General features: G+C 39.5%; 2 protein-coding genes across 16 annotated transcripts in view; both read right to left on the bottom strand.

The window, feature by feature from the left end:
* COLQ (collagen like tail subunit of asymmetric acetylcholinesterase) overlaps positions 1-6,519 on the bottom strand; it is a 68,269-nt gene extending 61,750 nt beyond the window's left edge. For 5 of the 8 annotated variants that reach the window (XM_034402562.3, XM_087892605.1, XM_034402564.3 and 2 more), the window contains exon 1: positions 6,100-6,438. In XM_034402562.3, the coding sequence (XP_034258453.1) occupies positions 6,100-6,205 (106 nt within the window). In that variant the 5' untranslated portion in view covers positions 6,206-6,438. Of the gene's footprint in view, positions 1-6,072 lie in introns of all 8 variants that reach the window. The other 3 variants (XM_034402565.3, XM_034402561.3, XM_087892608.1) reach the window with 3 other exon arrangements.
* An 11,818-nt stretch (positions 6,520-18,337) lies between these two features.
* HACL1 (2-hydroxyacyl-CoA lyase 1) overlaps positions 18,338-22,887 on the bottom strand; it is a 33,000-nt gene continuing 28,450 nt past the window's right edge. For all 8 annotated transcript variants that reach the window (XM_034402194.3, XM_034402195.3, XM_087892599.1 and 5 more), the window contains 4 exons: positions 20,884-21,042; positions 20,622-20,729; positions 19,129-19,315; positions 18,338-18,884 (listed from right to left, as the gene is read on the bottom strand). In XM_034402194.3, the coding sequence (XP_034258085.1) occupies positions 18,852-18,884; positions 19,129-19,315; positions 20,622-20,729; positions 20,884-21,042 (487 nt within the window). In that variant the 3' untranslated portion in view covers positions 18,338-18,851. The remainder of the gene's footprint in view (positions 18,885-19,128; positions 19,316-20,621; positions 20,730-20,883; positions 21,043-22,887) is intronic.

The raw sequence follows: 22,887 nt of genomic DNA, 5'->3' as shown, positions 1-22,887 counted from the left end.
TCAATGGAAAGGGGGGGAAGGCATATAAGAGACCGGAAGGCCAAGGGCTGCGGAGGGCATCTGTGGCTTCGGCCCCGTAATCCCTGTACCTAGAGAAGTACCTTGGGACCTGGTGGTTGGCCTGCGATGCGAAGAGGTCCACTTCGGGAGACCCGAAGCGCCTCGTGATCTCTCTGAAGAGAGAAGGGGAGAGGCTCCATTCCGCGTTGTCCAGGCGACGTCTGCTCAGGGCATCTGCTTGTGAATTCTCCTCCCCTGAGATATGATCTGCGCGAAGGGAGTGAAGGTGAGATTCAGCCCAGAGGCCGAGTAGTAGAGTCTCGTCCATGAGAGCCCGAGAATGAGTGCCTCCCAGTCTATTAACGTGAGCCTTCGCCGTAACGTTGTCCGTAAGGACAAAGATGTCACGAGAGACGATAAGGTCCCAAAAGTGAAGCAAGGCTAGACGAATGGCTCTTAGTTCTAGGAGGTTAATGGGAAGAAGTTGCTCGGATGATGACCACTGACCTTGCGCCAGATGATGTTCCAGGTGAGCCCCCCAGCCCTGGAGGCTTGCATCCGTGGTGACTATTATGCGCGTTGGTACCCTGAAGCAGCAAGCTCCTGACAAGGCCAAGGACGTCCACAACCTGAGGGAGGAGACGACGGACGGGGCTAGAGGTACTCTGAGGAGAGAATCACTAGATCAATTCCGTTGATGAGGGAGCAGGAACCATTGTAACTCCCTACTGTGGAGATGGGCCCACGGCACTATATCGTATGTAGAGACCATCTTGCCCAGAAGGCAAGACAGACTAAGGAGAGAAGATGATCGGTCCGCAATACAGCGGAGGGCAAGGGAGCGTAAGCTGTCTTGGCGTTCCGAGGAGAGGGAAACTGTAGACCTTACTGAATCGATGATAGCCCCTAAATGTTGGATAGAGGTGCTGGGACCAGATGACTCTTGGCCCAGTTAACGGAGAACCCATGAGATTGTAGAACTTGGATGGAAGTGGCCAAATCGGTTTGGGCCTCCTCGAATGATGACGATTGTAGTAGAATATCATCGAGATAAAATTGGATTCTGATGGGGAAGGAACGAATGTGTGCCACCAGAGCCACCATGATCTTAGTAAAGACGTGGGGGGGGGGCGGAGGAAAGGCCAAAGGGGAGAGCCGAATACTGGTAATGTCGCCCCCGGTAGTGAAAACGGAGATATTTACGGAAGTCCGGGTGAATGGGGACGTGGAGGTACGCCTCCGTTAAGTCTATGGAAGACAAGAAGTCCCCAGGGCGAATGGTTTCCAAAATAGTATGGAGAGTGTGCATCTTAAACTTGTGATACACCAAGTAACGGTTAAGAGCCTTTAAATCTAAGATGGCCCTCCACCCCCCAGAAGCCTTGCGAACAATGAATAAACGGGAATAAAACCCAAGGCCATGCTGGTCGGGTGGCACTGGTTGAATGGCCTTGATGGCAACCAAGTGGGAGATAGCCTGGGAAACAAGGGATCTCCGAACCCTGTCCCTGGAGACAGGGCACGAGAGAAAAACAGGGGGGGAGGGAGGAGAATTCAAGAGAGAGACCGAATTGAACAGTACGTAAAACCCAAGAGTCAGAAGTTGAAGAAGCCCACTGAGCGGCGAAAAAGGTTAAGCGGCCACCAATGGGTGTCTCCGAGTTACCCTCACTTGGACCGTCGGAACGATCTTCCCCTGCCTCCTCGAAAGGAACACTTCTGGAAGGGCCTATTGCCCTGTCTAACCTGTGAGTCCTGGTGAGACTGGGACTGAAAGGAGCGTTGAAAACGAGGCTGGAATGAGCCGGAGTCTTGAGGGCAAAATGACTGAGACTGGTTGTAAGGAGAAAAACGAGAAATGGAACGACGGGAAACAGACGGCAGGATCTTGCGGTGGTCTCTAGTTTCCACCAGAAGTGGCTCCAGGAGTGGACCGAAGAGAGAAGAAGAGGAGTAGGGTGAGGAAGCTAGTTGCCACTTGCTCTTGGCGTCCGCCTGCCAATGACGGAGCCACAAAAGTCGACGAGACGTGACTGTGGAGCCAATGGATTTGGCTGAGAACCGTGCTGAATTCAGCGTGGCGTCTGCGGAGTACTCCAAGGCGGCGATGATCTTGTTCAAATCTTGGTGCGTACGCGTGTCAGACGGAGGTAACCTGTCCTGTAATTGTTTCAACCAGAGCAGGGAGGCTCGGTTAAAAAAGGAAGCAGCGGTGGCAGTTTTGACCGCCCACGCCACGGATTGATGCGCCTTGATGAGGGTCTTCTCAGCTCGCTTGTCTTCGGGTCGCAGAGATTCCTCAGGAGAGCTGAGAAGTCTGGAAGGAGAAACCAAGGCCGCTATGGGGCCGTCCACGGGAGGAACCTGCAGAAGATCAGAAAGAGCAGGAGCAGTTTGGTATAATCGTTTATCCAAGCCATTAGGTGCCGGGGCTGAGCCAGGCAAAGTCCATTGTCATTGGACAATGTCCATGAAAAGTTTGGGGGCTGGAATGAGCTCTGGTTCAACTGCTGGTTCAGCAAACAAGGATAAAGCTGGATCAGAGGAATCCTGAGGTGCTGAGCCCAAGGCGTTAGGAGACCCCAGTCTAGTGACCGCTAAGGCCTTGAACAATAAGGAATGGAATAATTGGGGCCTGAAAAGGCCCACAAAATCGGGCTGGTCTGGAACGAGGCCCTCATCATCCGAAAGGGTCAGCTCCCTAGATTCTTCTTCCTCCGAAAGAGAACCCTGGTCAGAGCGCTCAGGAGAAGGCAAGCGATCCCCTAGGTTCCCAGAGTGGCCCGGGCAAGATTGGGCTCTGGCCATGAGAGTAGGGGCCGGAAAGAGATCCTGTTGCAACCCCTGAGAAAGGCCCTGTTGGATGGCTCTGGCTATGATGGCTTCCAGGGTAGCATGGAGGTCTGGTTGTGAAACATCCCCTGCGTAGGCCTGAGAGGTTCCAGATCCGGAGGGTGGGCAAGAAGGCCCCGGGTCACTGTCCCTCATTTGAGCTGGGGCATCAGAGGGGTCCGGGAGGGTCTGAAAAACCTGTTCTGCCTCCGATGACGTAGGGCCCCGAGATGAAGGACGATCAGGGGAAAGCTCCCGATCGGAACGGGCTATAGCAGGTTGATGTGAAGGCGGTGAGGGCCTGGGCGGTAAAATGGCAGACGTGCTAGACAAAATGGTGGCGGGCTGTTGTTGAGCCCTGAGAGCCGCCTTCTCTAAAGCCCTGTGCCGCCTCAGCTCCTCCCTGGTAGGTTTGATGGCTTGGCCAGAGGAGGATGTTGATCCCTTGGAAGGGGCTTTGGCTGAGTGGCCCTGTTTGCTGGTTTCCTCCCCTGGGTCGCTAGCATGACGATGTCGGGGCCGGGAGGCTGCGGAGTGAGAACGAGGCAGATTAGAGGCGTCCGCCATTTTAAAATGGGCCGTTGCGTTACTGCAGGGGAGCCCTGACGGTAGCGATGCTCTCCAATTTAGCTGTTGCCGAAGCTCCGCCGAGATGAGGGCAGCCGATGAGTTGGAGGCAGTTCCGCTGGTGATAAGAGCTGAAGGAGCCGTCTGCACGTCGTTGCCAAGCCGCTAGCCAAGGGCAAAGCGGCCAGAAAAATATGGCGCCGATTGAAAAGCCCTCCAGAGAACGGCGCCGACAAAGCTGCTAGGTGAATGCCATTAAAATGCAGCTGTCCTTCTCCCGGTGGAAAGGGGAGATGGAGGGGTAGACTTTGAGCTCTCACCCCTCAGGAGGTCTGTCGGCAGGCAGCCCCCGCTGCAAAAGCAGCTGCCGGCGGTCTCGAGTAAGGACCCTTCGCGCCACTGATACGAAGCAGGAGAAAGGAAAAAAAATTTTTTTTAAAGTCCAATTTGAAGAAATGCCGAATTTGAGATGAAAGGAATTGAAAAAATAGCGAAAAATAGCGATAAACGCCACAAACAGACTGGTTCCAGGAAGACACGACTGTCCAGCATAGGACCGAGTCGAAACACTGGGGCTCAACCAGTAGAGGGCGGAGTTATTTAAATCCGCAGACTCGGTCATATGCTGCATAGTGGAGTCCTTACCCAGTCTGACAGACGTTCCTTACGCTGAGGAGAATGCACTGAAAAAAATGCATTAAAAAACCAATCCATAAATATTTTCACCCTTGCAGATTTGTTGTTAATAACTCAACTGCTATAGCAGAGCCAGATGGAAATGAAGAATCATGGCCACATGTTACCTCATGTAACCTAAAACCTTGAAGCATTTCCTTTAGAAGTTATGTTTCAGCATCAAGAAATCCGGATAGACAGAGCCAAGAGGATCAACCACTATTTCTGGAAACAAGATGGCGCCTAGTTTTGAAGATGTTGGGTTGGGGTAATGAACCCATGGTAAAACCACATGTCTATTTATCACAACAACACGATCTCATTGTGATAGTCAATTATTTTGCTCCCAAACTGCATTTGTTTGATACTCTGCTTAGTAACCCTGTTTAGATACTTCAGCTAGTTTGTTTATTCATTTTAAATTAGCATCTCCTGAGAGGACGCCTTTACTTGTACCAGACAGAAATAAGAGAGTGGGATTCCCCCTGCTGCTGTGCAACATCTCTATTAGACATTTGCTATGTATATTCAGCATAGATGCTTTGAAGCATCAAGTACACAAAAAAGATGAAGGAACTTTTGCAAGAAGTCAGCAGATGATGGTTATCCAAACTGTAGGTCCTTTTTATGCTTGTTTTAATATAATTTTAAAAAGACTTAAAAGAGAGGGGGGGGAAGCAGACATGCAAAAATAACAGGAATAAGATTTTATTGCCCTTCCAGTCCTTCCTTTGCCCTCTGCAAATTGGCATTTGATCCCTGCACAAAATGAATTTGTGAACTTTAAAACAGTATCTCAGTAAGCACAGTTCTAGATACTATATTAGTGTTAGTTCCATTTATGAGTACAATATTATTTGTTTGTTTGTTTGTTTGTTTAAATAAACATGAATCAACAAAGGTAAGAAGGGAAGGATGGCAAGGTTTTAAACAGTATTTTTTATTTAAATATAATTTCTGAAAATTTAAAATGTCTTCCAACAAAAAAGTAATATTTTTAATAACTACTTCATAAATTCTAATATATATAGTGTAGCATTGGCATAAATGTGTAGTTGATGCATGAAGTTATATTCAAATTTCATCAGTTACCAAAAACCTACATCTGAAGTCAATATTTTATAGAAATATTACACAATAATTATATCCAGCCTAATTCTTAAAAGAATTTCTTCAGATTGCCTCCCTATGATGCCTTTAATGATTTTAGGAGTTAATATCCCTTTTGAGAAAGCTGTGAAATTCACCTTTAAAACTGCACATTGTAGAAACTAATGTCATTCAGACAAGTGATCATTCTAGTTAGCATGAATTCAAAAGTAAACTTAAATTTTTAAATTGTTGCTTTCCATCCCAGTGGTTGGGACCTCGATTATGCCTACTGATAAAGAAACCTTTTCCCCCTGAGAATGAAATTGAAATTGAAAAGAAGGTATTGCCTATTCCTTGTCTTCTTTCCACTGCATACATCTGAAGGAAAGCCTAGGATTAGAGTGGTAAATAAGACTCTCACAGACAATTCACACTGGATGATGGTCAGGTTTTTCCATGCAGTGTTTTTTTTTACAGCAATTAGCTATCGAAGTTATCTGAGTTTTTGATAGTTTGAGTATTATTTTTCAAAAGATGTTTATCCTGGTTATGTCCAACAATGCAGGATAAAGTCAGGGATATATTAACAAAATAGATAATACAATATAATTAATTTCTCTTCCCTGATGTCCAAGTTAAATAACATCTTCAAGGGAATATCAAGTGTCAAAATAAAACACCAGACCTATATTACAGAAGAGAGCATATTTCCTGGGAATGTGATTGGTTTACTGTTAAATAGGAGATATTCACTCTTAGATCCTGAAATAAGATAGACAGATATATTTAGGGGAGCTACAGCTTCATTTACATTTGCAATCAGTTTCTCAAAGCCTTAGTGATTAGAAGGATTAGAAACAAAAAACATGTTTCAAATAATCACCTAAGAGAAGATATGTAACTCACCAAGAGGAAAGCAAGGTTGTCATTTACCTGCTGAAATGGAGAAGACACTGTCGACAAAAGAGGTTTGAGACAAAGCCCAGCAGAAAAAGAGCTGAAGATAAAATCCTAGAGCAATCCAGCTGAGGATAACCATTCTGGCTGCAAGCTGTATGATTTCTTGACCACTGTCTTTTCTCCTTGCCTTTCCTCCTTCAGCCTCTCACTGGTTCAAGATGTTTATGTGTGCATGTCTCTCTCGTCTCTCTCTCCCTCTCCCTCTGTTCTTTAGGGAGAAAGAATGCTAACCATTTCCCATTAAATCTTCTCCTTACACTAGACAGGGCTATATTTAACACAAGCATTGGATCAGATGCCCCCATCACAAATACCAGCTATTAAAACATAGCCAGAGCACTAATGAAGAGAGAGAGGGTGTGGTATGAAGCTGAGTGGGAAAGCCATGTCTCTGATTGATAACTAGATGACCACTGAGCTAAATCCATTCATGAATGAAGATAACTCCATTAACAATTTCAACATCCGGGATATGCAGACAGTAATCTCATGCTTTTTTTCATAGTGTTTTCATGTCTATAATTCATTTCCAAACTCTGTGCGATTTACCACATTAAATTGAGGTACTAGAGTGCTATTCAATATCAAGTTCCAGGGCCTTCAGCCTGGTGCCCACGAGGACAAATGTGGGGGCTTGGAAGGGTTAATTAACAGTTTGGTAAATTGGTACTTTGTACATGTAATGGATTTTCTCTCCAGAATCTTTGTCAATGCATAGGAATGCTTTAATTTATTTATTTTGTGTCCAGATCAAAGCTCAAAGTACCAAAATGAACCCATTGGCCAGAAACTTATTCCTTTTAGTGTATTCTACTGATAGTAATCAGTAGGCCAACAAATGGACCAGACTCTGCATCTCTCCACATTCACACACTGTGTTGTTATCCACCTACAATCCCCATTTGGTCTTGCACTTAGGCACTAAGAATGCTGAGACTATGTTTTTAAAATTTCAAATAATCTACTAGTAAAAAGAAGTTGGAGATCACTTTTCTAGTAAATATCAATAAGTCTGAATTATACTTATTGTAATAATGCAGGAATAACCTTTCTTCAAGAAAGGTATTTTGAATTTTCAGTAACTAAAATAAAAAGGTTTCTCAATCTGTTTAAAACTATCTTATAGGAAATTTTGTATGTTACAAATGCACTTCATGTTCTATATGAAATGTGAATCAGAATTTGCCATGGGCTTCATCCAAACCCTTTTTCTGCAACACTTTAATTAAGAAAACAACTATATTATTATTGAAGGACAAAATGTTTTTCAGTGAAACCAGTCTGCAGTTATGGGGAAGACCTAGTAAACTTCCAAGGAATGTCAGGGTCTCTAAATAGAACAGTTTGGAAAGTACTGCTATAAGGGATTAATTCTTCGGCCAAGTTGCAATGATGCAGATATGCTGGAGTCTAGATTATCCCCGTTATACCTGAAATATGGATAAGAGAAAACATTTTATTTCTACTTACTGGTATGGCATTTTCAATGTGACTCTTAAGTTCAAACAGAAACTATAAAACTTTAACGCCAGTCTCTACATATTTTTATGCTATTGATTTCCAAAGATCTCATAACTGATCACAATCTGGTCCAATCCCTTAGTTTAGATTTTCAGATTTTCTCTTCAAAAAGCAGGAATAGTGCAAGCAAAGGATATTGAAGTCTTGCCTCATTCAATTATAAAAGAATTATAATCCAAGCCACCTCTTGATTACCAATAAATTCTGCTATAGAGGATCAATAATTGCATGTCAATTATAGGCATAGCTGAAGAGCACCATTCTTTTTGGTTCCTCTTTTGTTATTTATTTAGAAAAATTTATATGGCTGCCTAACTCACTGATAGACTGTGGCTTACAAGGATAAAAACCCAATATAAAAAGCAATTAAAAGGAATAATCCCCTATCTCTTGGCAACAATAGTCAAATGAGTCATTTGATGGGTTCCATTCTACTCTAGGGGCAAGTCCATTGGCAAAACTAGGTCTTCAGGGCCTTGTGAAAATGTGTCAAACTGGAGGCAATTTTATCTCTGCAGGTAAGATGTTCCACAGGAAGCAAGAAATCATGGAGGAGGTCTTTTGTCTTGGTTCCACTAGATGGACCTCCTAGGGAATGAACCAGCATTTCCAGCCTCCCTACACTGGTGAATCAGGTAAATGTGACCGGGAAAAGATGGTCCTTCAAGAAACCTGATCCCAAACCATATAAGGCTTTGAAGGTGGCAACCAGCACCTTGAATTGGAAGAAAATCAGTACAGTTCCTACAAAAAGATGACACATGTGCACATCTAGGCCTGCACGAAACCACGCAGTCCATCACATTTTGAACCAATTGAAACTTCCAAATATTTTCAAGGACGACCCTCTGTAGAATGCTTTGTAATAGTCAAGACAGGAGATGATTAATGCATGGGTGACTGTGAACAGGAACTGTTGGTCTAGGAAAGACATAACTGATGCACAACCCTCAGTTCTGTCTAGACTAGGGGTGAAATGCTCCCGATTCAGACGGGATCGAGCAATCCGGTAGTGATTGTAGCAGGTGGTTCAGAGAACCGGTAGCGATGGTGGCGTGGGGCTCCGCCCACCTGCCCAAGTATCGTTACTTCCTGCTTTTAAAAGGTTAAAAAAAGGCTCCGACGATCGCGCGCCACAGCTGTGATCGTCAGAACCTTTTTTTTTACCCTTTTAAAGCATTTTTTTACTACCTATTCGGCCGAGCCGTTAGTAAAAAAAAATGCTTTTAAAAGGTAAAAAAAAGGCTCCAATGACCACAGCTGTAGTGCATGATCGTCGGAACCTTTTTTTTACGGGAGTGGAGTGGGGGGATCCGTTTTTGCTCCCAGCAGGCTTCCTTGAAGCCTGCTAGGCCAAAAACAGGGTCATAGGCCATAAACCAGGGTGGGGGGGAGGTCATCTAGTAAAACCCTGCTCCAGCAGGACATTGTGAGTTTTTGTCTTTTGATCCCCCAGTCACATGGTTACATAGCCATGCCCACCCAGTCACATGACCCCACCAAGCCACGCCCACAGAACCGGTAGGAAATAAATTTAGATTTCACCACTAGTCTAGACCCTCCTGGCCATGAGTGCTACCTGCTCCTCGAGCAAGAGTCATCAGTCCAGAAAAACCTTATGTACCCGATCAAGCTGGGGCAGTGCCATCCAATCCAAGACAAAGGTGTCAGTTGTCCATGGAACAAAGAACCCCAAACCCAGAGCCATTCCATCTTGTCAGGGTTGTTTCAACCTGTTGCTCCCAATCCAGCCCTTAACAGCCTCCAAGAGGGAGGTTCTAGCATTGCTTAACTCATCACAGGCCGAGATATACAGCTGGATGATCAGCATATTGATTTCTCAGCCTGTGGTGGCAGATAATCTTGGCCAGTGGCTTCATGAAGAAGTTAAACAGAAATGCGAAAGTATCAAACCCTGAGGGACCCCCAAAAAGGGATGAGGGTTGGACCTTTCACTCCCTATCAACATTGAGAGTGACCACAGATGAAGGAAATGAACCAGGACAACAAAGAGCCCTCCCACTCCCAAACCCTGAAGCTACTCTAGAAGGATACCAAGGTTAATGGTATTGAAGGCTCCTTTTTGACATTTCATTTTCTCTTTCTTATTCTGACTTTTACTTCAAGAAATGAGACATATGTGCAACAAACTCTTACAAAAGATTCTTGTAAATAATAATAATAATAAAATCAGGCCAAATAGTAAATCAAGAGATACATGTGACTCTAATATGTTGTTGTTCTTTCCATGTTATACCTTCTAATACTTCTTTGTAAAAGAAATCCCCAGTTTCTTTTGTATCCCCAGTATGTATCCCCCGTTTTCCAAGAAAGCTATCTGAATCCTTAAATTCTGTATTAATATCATTTCAATTTTTGAGATCATGCAGAACCATAAAATACCATCTTCAGGTCACTTAAGGAGTTCTCACTAAAATAAAATTGAAATCTTAAGTGAGATCATGAAACTCTCATAAGATTTTATAATCCTGGGGTTTCATCATCTAAATAACTATTTAAATAGCAGAAATGCTGCCAATCACTTTTTAAAATGAATTTAAACTTAATGTATTATTGTGGCTTCTTTTTGAGTGGTTCAATAAAGGATTGTTTTTTTTTCTCTTGCATTTCTCCTGCATTTTCTTAGGTATTGGCTGAATGTCCATTTGATATTGTACTGTCTCATTGCTGACATGGTCAAGAGAAAACCTAATGACCAACAAAGTATACACATCTCCAAGCATGCATATGCCCCATAAAGAGTGTTCAATGAATTTGGTAGTGGCCAGATCTCAGCACCCTATAAAGCTACTGGGCATACCGTTGTTTTATATACCTTCGATTTTAGATAGATTGCATGTGTCGCTCACAGAATACTTCGGTGATCTCCTTCCATTGTAGCCATACTTCATTCTTGCATGCACTTTGTCATTAATACTGCTGTCACTTTGTAGATGGGATCCTAAGTAACAGATGTTGGTCTTCCCTAATTTTTACCATTGACTTGTAGGTGAAGGTGTATTCAGTCTTCTTGAGGTTGAGGCACAGGCCAAATTGGTGATTGTTCCATGTCTACATATATTGCTTTAGTTCTTCTCCAGTGGCAGCTGCGAGCATATCATCGGCATAAAGCAACACCCAGGCGATATCATGTTGCAGTTCTTTCATGATAGTAACCATGAGAATGAACAGCAATGGTGATAATGCTGAGTCTTAATGAATACCAACTTTCACAGAAAAGCTATCGGAAGGGCCTGCAGTGCACATCACATGACTACTTGTATTTGTATAAAACAACTGCTTTATTTGTATAAAGCATCTAGACACATTTTATCAGTTGCTTGGGCACACCATGATCAAGTAGTGCGTGCCAGATTAGCTAATGCTAAGGCTTTTTCAAGGTCAAGGAAAGCCAAGTACAATAGTTTCTCCTTTTCTCAGGATTTCTCCATTAGCATGCGAACCATGAAGATGGCATCAGTTGGGCTAGAACCTTTGAAGGTGAATTGATTGATAATTAGAGCAAACTGCTGGGTCACCTTTATTCTTGAAGAGGGGAACTATGATACTTGTGACCCAATCAGCAGTGTCCAGAGTCCACAATGGCATTCAAGAAATTTGTTAGCCGGACTTCCTGTCTGGCTTCCGGCGCCGCCAGACGATCCTCCGTGACCACTGCCCCGTTGCCTGTAAAGAGCCGCCTTTACACCTGAAAGGCGGCTCGAAAAACTCCATTTCCTGACGGAAATGTGAGTCTGAGTGGGCGAGGGCAGGTAGAGCCCTCTGCAAAGTCCCCAGAGTTTTTTTTTTTAACTCTTGGGGACGAGCAGGTTGAGGCTCCCTATTTCCCCTCGCCGTCGCTCTGGGCATCGGGAGCACTCTGCCTTTTTTGCAGAGCTAGGCGCTGGAACCAGATTAATCAACGAACCTAACAGATGGATTTATTAAAAAAGATGAGACTTGGACTTGGGACCCTAAATTGCAAGTATCCTTAATGAATTTATAAGCATTTTAGAGTGAAAGAGAAAAAAACTTTAAAATGGCGACCGCTGAGGCTTGGGAAGTAGAAGAAAGCCGAAAGTGAGAGTCCTTCCATAATAGATACAAAGTAGCGGAATATATAGTGCTGGCTACAATTTGGAAGAAAATTAGTTATTTTAAGTTCCTCTCTTTTTGGAGATTTGTACTTGATCTTGTTTGGGGGAAAAAAAAAGAGTTTGCTGGCAGGATGGCGTTACTAATAAAGCCTGATAGACAAGAAGGGGGGGGTGCTCCCCCACTCACAATTGTTTGAACAAGCTCTGAGCCTACAGACTCTGCAGAATGGTCTTAATTTAAAAGAATTTCTTCAGGAGGAAATGGCAAAATATCATGAGACTGTGAACCAGAAATTTGAAAAATTAAGGCAGGAAATTAAAGAAATGATACAACTAAAGTATGATAACTTGCAACGAAAGATTGTAACAGTGACTAATGGTTTTTCAGAAGTTGTTATAAAGTTAGATACAAATATTAAATTGCTAGAGTCTAAAATGGAGAAAATTGATGATAAGATTTATAATTTGGACAATAAAATATTAAGAATTGAAAAGGATTTAATAAATATTCAAGACAATAGTTTAGAAATAAAGTCTAAAGAGGAAGCTGGTCACGAGACTTATAATGCAGAAGATATAAAGCAAGGGATTGAAAGAGAAGTTGTAATGATGCAATACAGGCTTACAGAATTTGCAATCAGAATCAGAGGCTTACAGGAAAATAACAGTGATGACCTAAGAAAAACTTCTGCTCAAGTTCTGGCTGGGATCTTAAAGGTTCATCCTGAGGAGGTATTCTGTAAAATTGATAAGGCCTATAGAGTAAATTCTTGGATTGCAAAGCAAAGGCAATTGCCTAGAGATGTGGTGATCTACTTTACAGATAAAGAAATAAGAAATGATATTGTGCAAAAATCCTTTAATTCTATCCTACAATTGTATGGGAGAAAAAATTGGATATATAAAGAATTGCCGCATAAGATGTTAAGAGATAGAAAGAAATTTGGACTTTTGGTGACTGAGCTAAGAAAACAAAATATTTTATTCAGGTGGGATGTCCCAGTGGGTATAATATTGAGATATCAAGGAGTAAGATATCAGTTAAATACTGTTGAAAAAGCGGAAGAATTTTACTACAAGGTCCTTAAAAAGAAAAATCAACAAGAGATAGAAATTCAAGAAAAGCAGAAGGAGCAGTAATGAAGAAACAACAAGTTATAGAGGTCTCCACAGATGAGCCGCTTTTGGATTCTCTTTCAGAGGACTCAGCTGGATTATTTAATATAAGACAGGCGGTTCTGGACCCTAATGCAATGATTTATCAAGCCACAAACCAGCATGGAAGTCAATCAGTCGATATACAATTTACAGAACCAGAAAGATTTCAGCCACAAAAGCAAAACCAACAAGATCAAGTTATAGATCAGCATGAAAACCAAATAGTCGATACACAATCTACAGAAAGTAATTTAGGATGGAGATCCAACCCACAAAAAGTCAAGAAAAGAAGAAGTAGGTCTCACAAAAACAAAAACTTTTAAACTAAACAACAGTGTAATGCCAGTTACTTATGAGAGGACTGAATATATGAAAAGATAATGGGCAAAGTATTGGTTTATTTTATCCTGAGGAGAGTGAGAGATCTCTGCAGTGCTGAATTTTTTGGGATGTGAAAAGGGCCTTAAATCGAATGGTTGGAAATATCTTGTTTGTTTTTTGGATTTCTTGATAAATATATTATGTGTATGCTGAGTTACATGGCAAGAGATCTACTGGATTGGGGCACGCAGAAGATCTGGTTGTTACCCTATTATGGTGGTTGGAATTAATAATCTGGATAAAAGACACCTCTATAGACATTATATGGAATATAAATATAAAGTCACTCGGGTGGTTGTTGTGTTTTTTTTTTTTTCCTTTTTGCAATATGAAGATATTTGTTACTGATGGGGGCAGATAGTAATTGAAGATACTGAAAATACTGTTGGAATTAGGATGCGATGTTACCCTAACATGGGCGGTGGAGTTTATCATTCAGTTGAAAGACATTACAGAAGATATTATATGGATTACAAGCCTAAAGTTTTTTTCTTTTAGGATTTTATTTACATAAGGGAATATTTTTCTAGTGGAGTGGGCAGAAGAATAAAGATATTAAGAACAATTATGGTAGTTTTGTAGGAAAGTCGGTGGAGATAGGTTAGGTTATTGTTTGTTTAGTTTAAAGAAAAGGGATAGTATGTTTAGATGTGAATATATGTAAAAGATTTGAGTTAAGAGACATAATGATGGGGGGAAGGAAATGGGTAGCTGAACTGAATAAATGTTAAATTAGGATTTATTGTATAGTCTTATAGTGGAAGTATGTTTTGAAATGTTATATCGTATGGGGGGGTAGTAAAAGGGTAGATCATGAGCGAAAATCGTTAAATTGGGAGATATAATAATATTATTATGTTAAATTAGGAGTTATTAGATAATGTTATAATAGAATATCACTTTGAAATGTATATTATAGTATAGTATAAGGGGGACATGATAATTTTATTAGAAAGAAAGGGTCAGCATATGGAGATGGAGTAAGTGGATGGTAAAGTATGATATAATCTGTTATGAATTTGGGTTTTATTATGAAGAAGTCAAAGGGGAAGGGGAGGGTGAGGGGGGTTAGGGAGGAGGGGGGAAAAAAAGGGGGGGAAATTTGTATTTGAAAAACTTTTTCAATAAAAAAAAAGAAATTTGTTAGCCAATTCTTTTTTTGCCACTAAATTCCTCCAGCTTCCAAATGTCTGCTGGTAGATCATCAGGGTCTGACACTTTTGAATTATTCATGTCACAAATTCCTTTGTAACCTCTTCCAGAAAGATGTGTGGGACTGGACCAGCATTGGGCAAGCCATCAGGAATTAGTGGGTATAAATATTCAATGTTAGAGATTTCACTGAAGTGCTGTTGCCAGCTTTCCAGAATTCCGTGTTTGTCCTGCCTTTCTTTCACACATACATAGTGCTCTTCTTTGCTAACCTTCATGTCCAGTTGTTCGTATAAGTCCCAATAAGTCCCAATATTTTTTAAAGTATATAAACATATAAATAGAATAAAAAAAATATTACAATGAACTTGTGCACATATCAATCTCAATAGCAGCTCCATAAAAAGGCTTCCCATTTTTCAAATTTGCTTATAAAGCATAGCAGTATCCCTGCCAAGCTATGTCACACATCTGAGAGCTGCATTTGATCTTTTTCTTTCTGTGTACCCTCAAGCAGAAATAAGGCTTAAATCTTCAACCAAGATTTCTGAGTTTTCATCATATACTTTTAACATTTGTGCATCTTTTATATCAACATTATGTTCTGATTATTTTACTTTTACTAGCAATCTCAATTATCTTGTTGGAGAGAAAGACACACACTTACATATCAACATATTCATCATGTTATTTCCTTACAGGAAAAGCAACATTATGCAAAAACAGAAGCAGCAAAATAAATAGTGGGCAAAATAAATGAGAAACACAAGATAAAGAGAAATGAAAAGGAAATCTAATTCCAGTTTAGACCAACACAATTCACTATATCTCTTCATTCCCTTCTATCCTTGGTGCTACCATGTTGATACACTGCTTCCTACAATACCCTTTATTCTTTAAAATTCTAATCTCTTTTTTTTTTTTTTTGAGGATTAATAAATGTACTTCTCATCACCGAAGAAGTTTTAAGAGAGGTTGTCAGGGATGCTGTAGAAGTGGCTGCCTATACTGGGACTAAAAAATCTTCAAATTTCTTTTACATTATCTAAAAAAAGTTTTCATCAGTCTCAACCAGTAATAACGTTCTTGGTCCATTTCTCTGCCTTTCAATCTATTTACTCTCCTTTCATATGATGTATTTGTTCTGCAATAAAAAGATCAGATTAATATGAGTCTTCTATACTAGTCACTGTGGTTTGTATTCAATCCATATTTATTCATCACCTGTTTATTCTTGGCATGACAAAAGTTTATAATTTATGAATGGTATGGAAAAGTGAATACATGTGTTTTCTCCCTTGTGGATAATTATACTTGGAATTATGAATTAATTCAGGACAGATAAAAGATCTGAATCAGATCACATGAAAGAGCAATGATATCAGTTCTCATACTGTATCTCCCTGTTGCCCAGGCAGCATAAAACCAGCTAGTACTCCTGTAAATTAATATATTATGCCTTTCCACAAAGGTCATCAAGGGGTAAGAGTACATACATAAAGTTCCACTCTCAGAATAATAAAACAATATTAGAAGCAATTTAGAAGAGTCTTGAATCCTCTTTTTTTTTTTTTAGAGTTGAAAATGGAAATCTACCCTAGTCCTTTAAAAAATGTTTCACAATTTGGAAACATACAAGAAGCTCTTCTTTAAAAAGAACACATGAACAAACTCAGTCAGCCAGTGAAAATCCTGAGAATACAAAGGAGTAGCAATACTCAACATTTCAGGATAAGAAACTACAAGAAATGTTATACAGACACAAGGTATAGCAGATTGTGGTGTTCAAGGATAGATAATTTGGAAACATACAAGAAGCTCTTCTTTAAAAAGAACACATGAACAAACTTTGGGGATTTCCTTTCTTCTTGTCTGATAAAAAATGGGAGCAGTAAAAAATACTCCCATGATAGGGGAGCATAGTGGAATAAAGTATGCTGATTACTGCCAAGGATAAGACAAGTCCTTGAATCATATGTATCAGTATACTCAGTAAGGCCATTTTCAACCTATCGCCTGGTTGATTACTTAACACAGCAGCAGCCTTTTCAGTATTTTCCACTTTAATCTCAGATTTTTTCACCTGATTTACAGAATGTAATTTATATATCAGGTGAAGTACAGATCTGATGTACAGACATAAAATCAAAGGTACTAACTTATACAAATTTGTAAAAATGAACAAATTTGATATACTAACATCAAACATTAGAACCACTTTATAATGTCTTAGTAAGATCACACTTTGAATACTACATCCAGTTTTGGTTGCCACAATATAAAAAAGATGTTGAGACTCTAGAAAGAGTACAGGGAAGAGCAACGAAGATGATTAGGGGACTGGAGGTTAAAACATATGAAGAACGATTGCAGGAACTGAGTATGTCTAATTTAATGAAAGAAGGACTAGGGGTGACATGATAGCATTATTCCAATATCTAAGGGGTTGCCACAAAGAAAAGAGAGTCAAGCTATTCTCCAAAGCAGGGGTTACCAACCTTTCGGACCTCAGGGACCACTAACTTAATAATTTTAAATCCCACAGACCACTAATATGATCTGCCTAATGACCGGCTGGGTGGGCATAGCTAGGTGGTCATGTGACTGGGTGGGTGTGGCCAACTCCCTAGAGACCCTTAGGGACCCAACAGGAAGCAGTTGTTGGAGCTAAGCAGCCATCGCGAGAAAGAGTTGGCAAAACAGATCAGTTCAAATTGGATCTGACTGAGAAGGAGGCTCAGCAGAAGCACCTCATTGAGGACTAGGAGCATAAGCTTTCCAAGTAGATAGAAGACCTGCGGGAGTGCAAGGCCAGGTATCGGCACCTGGAGGCTCAGCGGGCTGAGATTGTCAGCCAGTTCCAGGCCATGATGCAGTCCCACTGGAACAAGGTCCTCCAGCTCTTTGCCACCAGCGGCACTTCCCTCCAGCCTTTGCCCAAAGCCCTGCACCAGGAGGCTGAAGCAGATCCCAACTCAGAATTTCTGCCCCCCTCCGACCCACACAAAAAGACCCTGAAGGGGGAGACTCTCTGCAGCAACACAAACCTTGATTGCAGAGGCCATAGTTTGAGAACCCCTGATTTAGTGCAATATTAAAAATACAAATAATTTTTCTGCGGACCACCAAAATTTTCTCGCGGACCACCAGTGGTCCATGGACCACCAGTTGGTGACCGTTGCTCCAAACACCTGAAGGCAGGACAAGAAACAATGGATGGAAACTAATCAAGGAGAGAAACAACTTAGTACTAAGGAGAAATTTCCTGACAATTAAAACAATTAATCAGTGGAATGACTTGCTCCAGACGTTATGGATGCTCCAACAATGGAAGTTTTTAAGAAGAGACTGGACAACCATTTGTCTAAAATGGTATAGGGTTTTCTGCTTGAGCAGGAGTTGGCAGTATAAGACCTCCAAGGTCCATTCCATCTTGATTCTGATTCTAATTCAAACAAATAAATAATTCCTTTAAAAAGAACAGATTAGTGCATTTGTTTTTTTTACTGTTAAAGGAATCTTGAATAAATGGCGCCCTCTGGTGATTTTATATAAGTTTTGAAGAAAGATTTATTCCCAAAAGAATTGTACAAAATTGATATGTTATAAATTGCAGATCTGGAATTAAAACATATCCAATATCTTTCCAGATTAAAATACATAATCTATTTAGTGCTAAAGTATAAATTAATCAAATGCTTTCATATAATAATTTATTTGATTTCAAGTTTTTGCTAACTTTTCTATGATACCTATGAGAAAATCCATAACAATACGACTTTTCTAAAAAAAATGTATTTGGCGGCTCAATTTACACAAACTCAATGATATGCAATAAAAGTTAATAAAGCATACTACAAAACCAATTAAAACAGTAAACAAAGATAAGAATGCAAGTGACAGAGAGAACAAGCTAATTTTATTTGGGGAAAAAATAAAAGGGCAACAATTAGAATCAGTATGCAAAATGCATACTCCAGCAGTTTTAAGCAACTAAGGATTTCAACAAGAGTTAAAACATACATCTAGATGGTACATAGTTTGGGAAAGTTCCTCTAAAGAAAGACACAAAGAGGGCTCTATTGCATTTCCATGCTGTAAAAATACATAGAAAGCAAAAGTGAATCAGTACGTTATGTACCTCTTGTTTTTAAGATCAATGGGCAGGCATTAAAGTAAATGCTTTCAAAAGTTAATACAAACAGTGGAAAAAGAAATAAGTTAGAAGCTAGATGTCTTTTCTCTCCCAAAATGACAAAATGTAGATCTGTATGTAATTAGAAATCCTTCCTTAAGCATGGCAATCAACATGACCATTCAATTTTTAAGAATAGCTAGCAACTGTACTTATGCTGTGGAATCTGGACATCTTTTGAGTTTACATAGGGATTTTGCTTCTGGTCTTTTCATCTTCTGTTACATGTTAGAACGGGTCAGCCAGTGAAAATCCTGAGAATACAAAGGAGTAGCAATACTCAACATTTCAGGATAAGAAACAAGAAATGTTATACAGACACAAGGTATAGCAGACTGTGGTGTTCAAGGATATACTGAAAAACTTTCTAAACATCAATCACTTTGTAAATGTTTAATAAAAGCGATTTACTGATCTATTCTTTAGGATTGGTCAAATAATGGAAGTAATGTTAATATTAAAAAGTCAAGAATAACGACAAATTTCACAAACACTTACTTGCTTTTTTCTGCCTGATAGTGGGTTGATCATGACATTAAGGAGAGAAGGGACAAGCTTTTCTGCTAAACTTATTTTCAGGGCAGCTTGTAATTCTTCTGGTGTTTGTACAATGTACCCTTTGCCACCAAAGGCAGACATAATCTGCTCATAGCGAGCATCTGGCAACAAAGCTACTGGAGGTGCACTGAAATTAAGTAAAAGGATTTGGCTTAGGGCAGTGGGTTAAGAGTCTTAAGCAGGAAATCAAACATCATAAAAGATCACTGTTAATTTGCTAAACAAGTAGAACTTCATTTTCCCAATACCCCAGGGAAATTGCTCAGGACCCAATTAATTACTACAAGCATATTAAAACAGGAACTTATTGAAGAAGAAATTCCAGTGATGGAAAAACAGCTTTTTGATCTCTTCTATTCAGTTTCAAAGCATTCTGGATGATTTCAACAAAGCTCTCTAATAGATTTTTAAGTCTCAGTGGAATTTTTTTAGTAATTAAAGTTCTCAGAATGGAAGTTCTTTCACAATGGAAGCATTAAGAAGAACCCCTCATTTCAACCTTAAGTTACAAATATTATCTTTTATCGGAAGCATTGACCACAGCAATTATTTGATGTGCATCTTTTCCATGCTTAGATTTTACTTATCTAAAGTATGCACTATCGTATAAACACTATCATCTTCTCCACTTTCCATTTATGAAAACTTTTTCCTTATTTAAACCAGCATAGATTGTACCGGCATTCTCAAATTTGATGTCTTCCAGAAGTAGCGAATTACACATTTCTGAATTCCCAGCAGCTGTTTGGAAATGTGCAAGACCTTAGATGGGGGTACCTGGCAAAAGCAGTTAGATGCAGGGTAATTGGCATACTGACAATGATTGGAAATGCTAGGAATGCAAAATATACCCCATTCTGGGATTTTCTTTTCTTAAGGATAGTATCATTTTATTTTTTGATTTTTCAGTAGGAGAGGAACTCTCCCTCTCCCAATTAAAAACAGAAAAAACCAAAACCATCTTTCCTTCCAGAAAATAGGAGTGTTCTGGGATATTCCAGAGGTTTTGAAAGTTCAACTGCTCAAGCTAGTATGGTCAGTGCAGAAAGGAAAACTGGAATTTCTACTCTAAAGCACCTAGGTCGTTGTTTCTCAAACTTGGCAAATTTAGGATGTGTGGACTTTTTAACTTTCAGAATTCCCCAGCTGCCAAATTCGAGAAACATTGACCTAGAAGAATAACTACAACAGAGCATATTTGTCGGGGAAGTGTGTTACCGCTATATGGAGCGCAGGTAATCTCAGTTAGTGTGAAAAGTAGTATAACATGGCACCTACCCTAATTTCATTTAACTCATTTAGAGTTTGATGAAGTTGAAACAATTATATTTTATTGTATATAGCTTTTAATGCATTAAGTACAACATCCAATTTGTAAGATCAAGAAGTTAAATATTCTAAAGACTAATTAAAGTCAACGCCAAAGAACTTACTGTGTAGAAGGTTCTCCAAACTTCAGCATCTCCTTCCAAGTGTTCGAGTCCAAGCCATTGTATATTCCATTGTTGTTGATTATGATTATAATGATTGGCAAGTTATGCCTGTAGTGATTAATGAAAAGGAACTCATCCGAAGGTCAGTTTTTTATTTGAAGGAAATTTTTCTAACTATAATATGGTAGAAACTCTCAACTTTGCACAGCAAAATATTTTTGTTTTTGTTTTAAAATAAAATTTGGCAGTACGAAAGTTTTACCTGCAAATAGTCTCCACTTCCATACCAGAAAAACCAAATGCACTATCGCCTTCTATACAGATCACTCGCTGTTCAGGATTACAGGTTTTAGCAACTATAGCAGCTGCAATTGCAAAACCAAGTCCGACTCCCATTGTCCCAAAGGTACCAGCATCCAGCCTACAAGGAATATATATTTTATATAAATTTTATATAAATTTATATTTTTCATCATAGCATGTTTTCTGTTGGAGAATTCTTAATTCACATCCACTATCCCAACTTCTTAAGGATATAAGGAATATCTTTACAAATACCAGATAAATATATATATTGATGAATAATACTGATTTATACAGTAATTAATAAATGTTGGGCTTATGACAAGAACAAAGCTGTTCTAGATAAATAGATAATTTTTATTATGGTCACATCAGCATTTCAAAGTTTTTCTACGATCTGTTAATTACAACACAACTTTTTTAGCGGCTTGCTTTCAAGTTGAATTATGAAATTTCAAAGCTCATGCTGATTAAATTGATTAAAAATTCCACTCTCCAATGCTTGCATGTATACTTATTACAGGTGGGGGTTTTTTGGGTTACAACCACTTGTTCAGCAACTGTTCAAAATTAAAACTGCACTAATCAAAGGAGAATTGCAACCAGTCTGTGAATCTGCCACTCTCACTGCGTCCCCATAGCCATGTGATAGCAATCTAGGCACAATCTAGGTATCTTGTGAATATGATGTTGCAAGTAGCTACAATCATGGTTGCCATTTGCGACTTTCCCTGTCAGCTGTGCGTAAGCAAAGTCAATACGGAAGCTGATAGAAAAGACAGCAAGTTTTTCTCTCAAGAACTCTGCTATGGAGTATGACATACCAGAGATCTTGTACCACCTCTCACCTATCTATAGTCCCTAACGTGCCCGCCTGCAGCATTCCCCACCAACAATCCCCACAGTCCCTAGCATCTGCCCACAGCACCCACGCACCCCCAGCAGCACTCATGCACCATAGCACCTGTCTGTGGTACCTGTACTCACTTCCACACTCCTTTACAAGCACGTGGTTTAGCAAGGAAATTTCCAATCCCACTTACCATCATAACCTGAGGACTAACTATACTGATTGATTACCACAGAAAAATATTACTCACAATATATTCTTCACCTAATGAAAATACTGTGTGCTTTATAACTTGAGACTAAATACAGAACTTGTTTCAATTTACATCCTACTGATATATATCTGTTCTAGTGAATCACCCAACTCATTATAAACAAGATTGGCATTTCTTCATTTTATACATATATAAAACATATTGATAAATGTCTGCTGTAGATGGATCTAGATCAATTGAATCAAGATTAAATTATCAAATTAAAAGTTACTGTTACTGTTAGTTTTTAGGACATCCAAATAAAGTATGCTTCACCAAATACACTGCAACTTTCACAGAACTTGCTGAAGTTTCAATTCAAAGAATAAGTAAGTAAATTTGATTTGAAATAATTTTTTATTGATTCTGGATATAATATAAATTCTTGGAAATAATTCTTGGGAGCATACAAAACCTTTCAGATTGTTCTGGAAGATCCTTCAATCTTTCAGATAAAACTTTTGAAAGTTATAGTTTTTGGAAAGGAAAATGGGTGGAAACATTTCTTCCTATGTTCTAGAAATTAACTGTTGAATTAAAAGTCTGATGGAACAAATTGTTTCATTTGCGGAAGGCTAGTTCCATTTATTTAACTAATTTTATAAAACACATTATTTTATAGGAAATTTTTAATCGTGTAACCTGATGGGGAGAAAAAACTATTCCTCATAAGAAACAGTACTTTTCACTAATTCCCTGTTGGCATAACAAGAATGATATACATAATATTTTGCTTTTATATTTATATTTATCTAAGAACTTTATCTGGATGGTAAAGTATGATGGAAAAAAATGTAAATTTTAAGTAAATAATGTGTTCATCAACATGTGCTAATATCAGGAATGTAAATATAAGTTAT

This window comes from Pantherophis guttatus, chromosome 4 (genome assembly GCF_059756535.1).
Source record: "Pantherophis guttatus breed Tessera chromosome 4, ASM5975653v1, whole genome shotgun sequence".
NCBI lineage: Eukaryota > Metazoa > Chordata > Lepidosauria > Squamata > Colubridae > Pantherophis > Pantherophis guttatus.
This window is presented reverse-complemented; position numbering and strand designations above follow the sequence as displayed.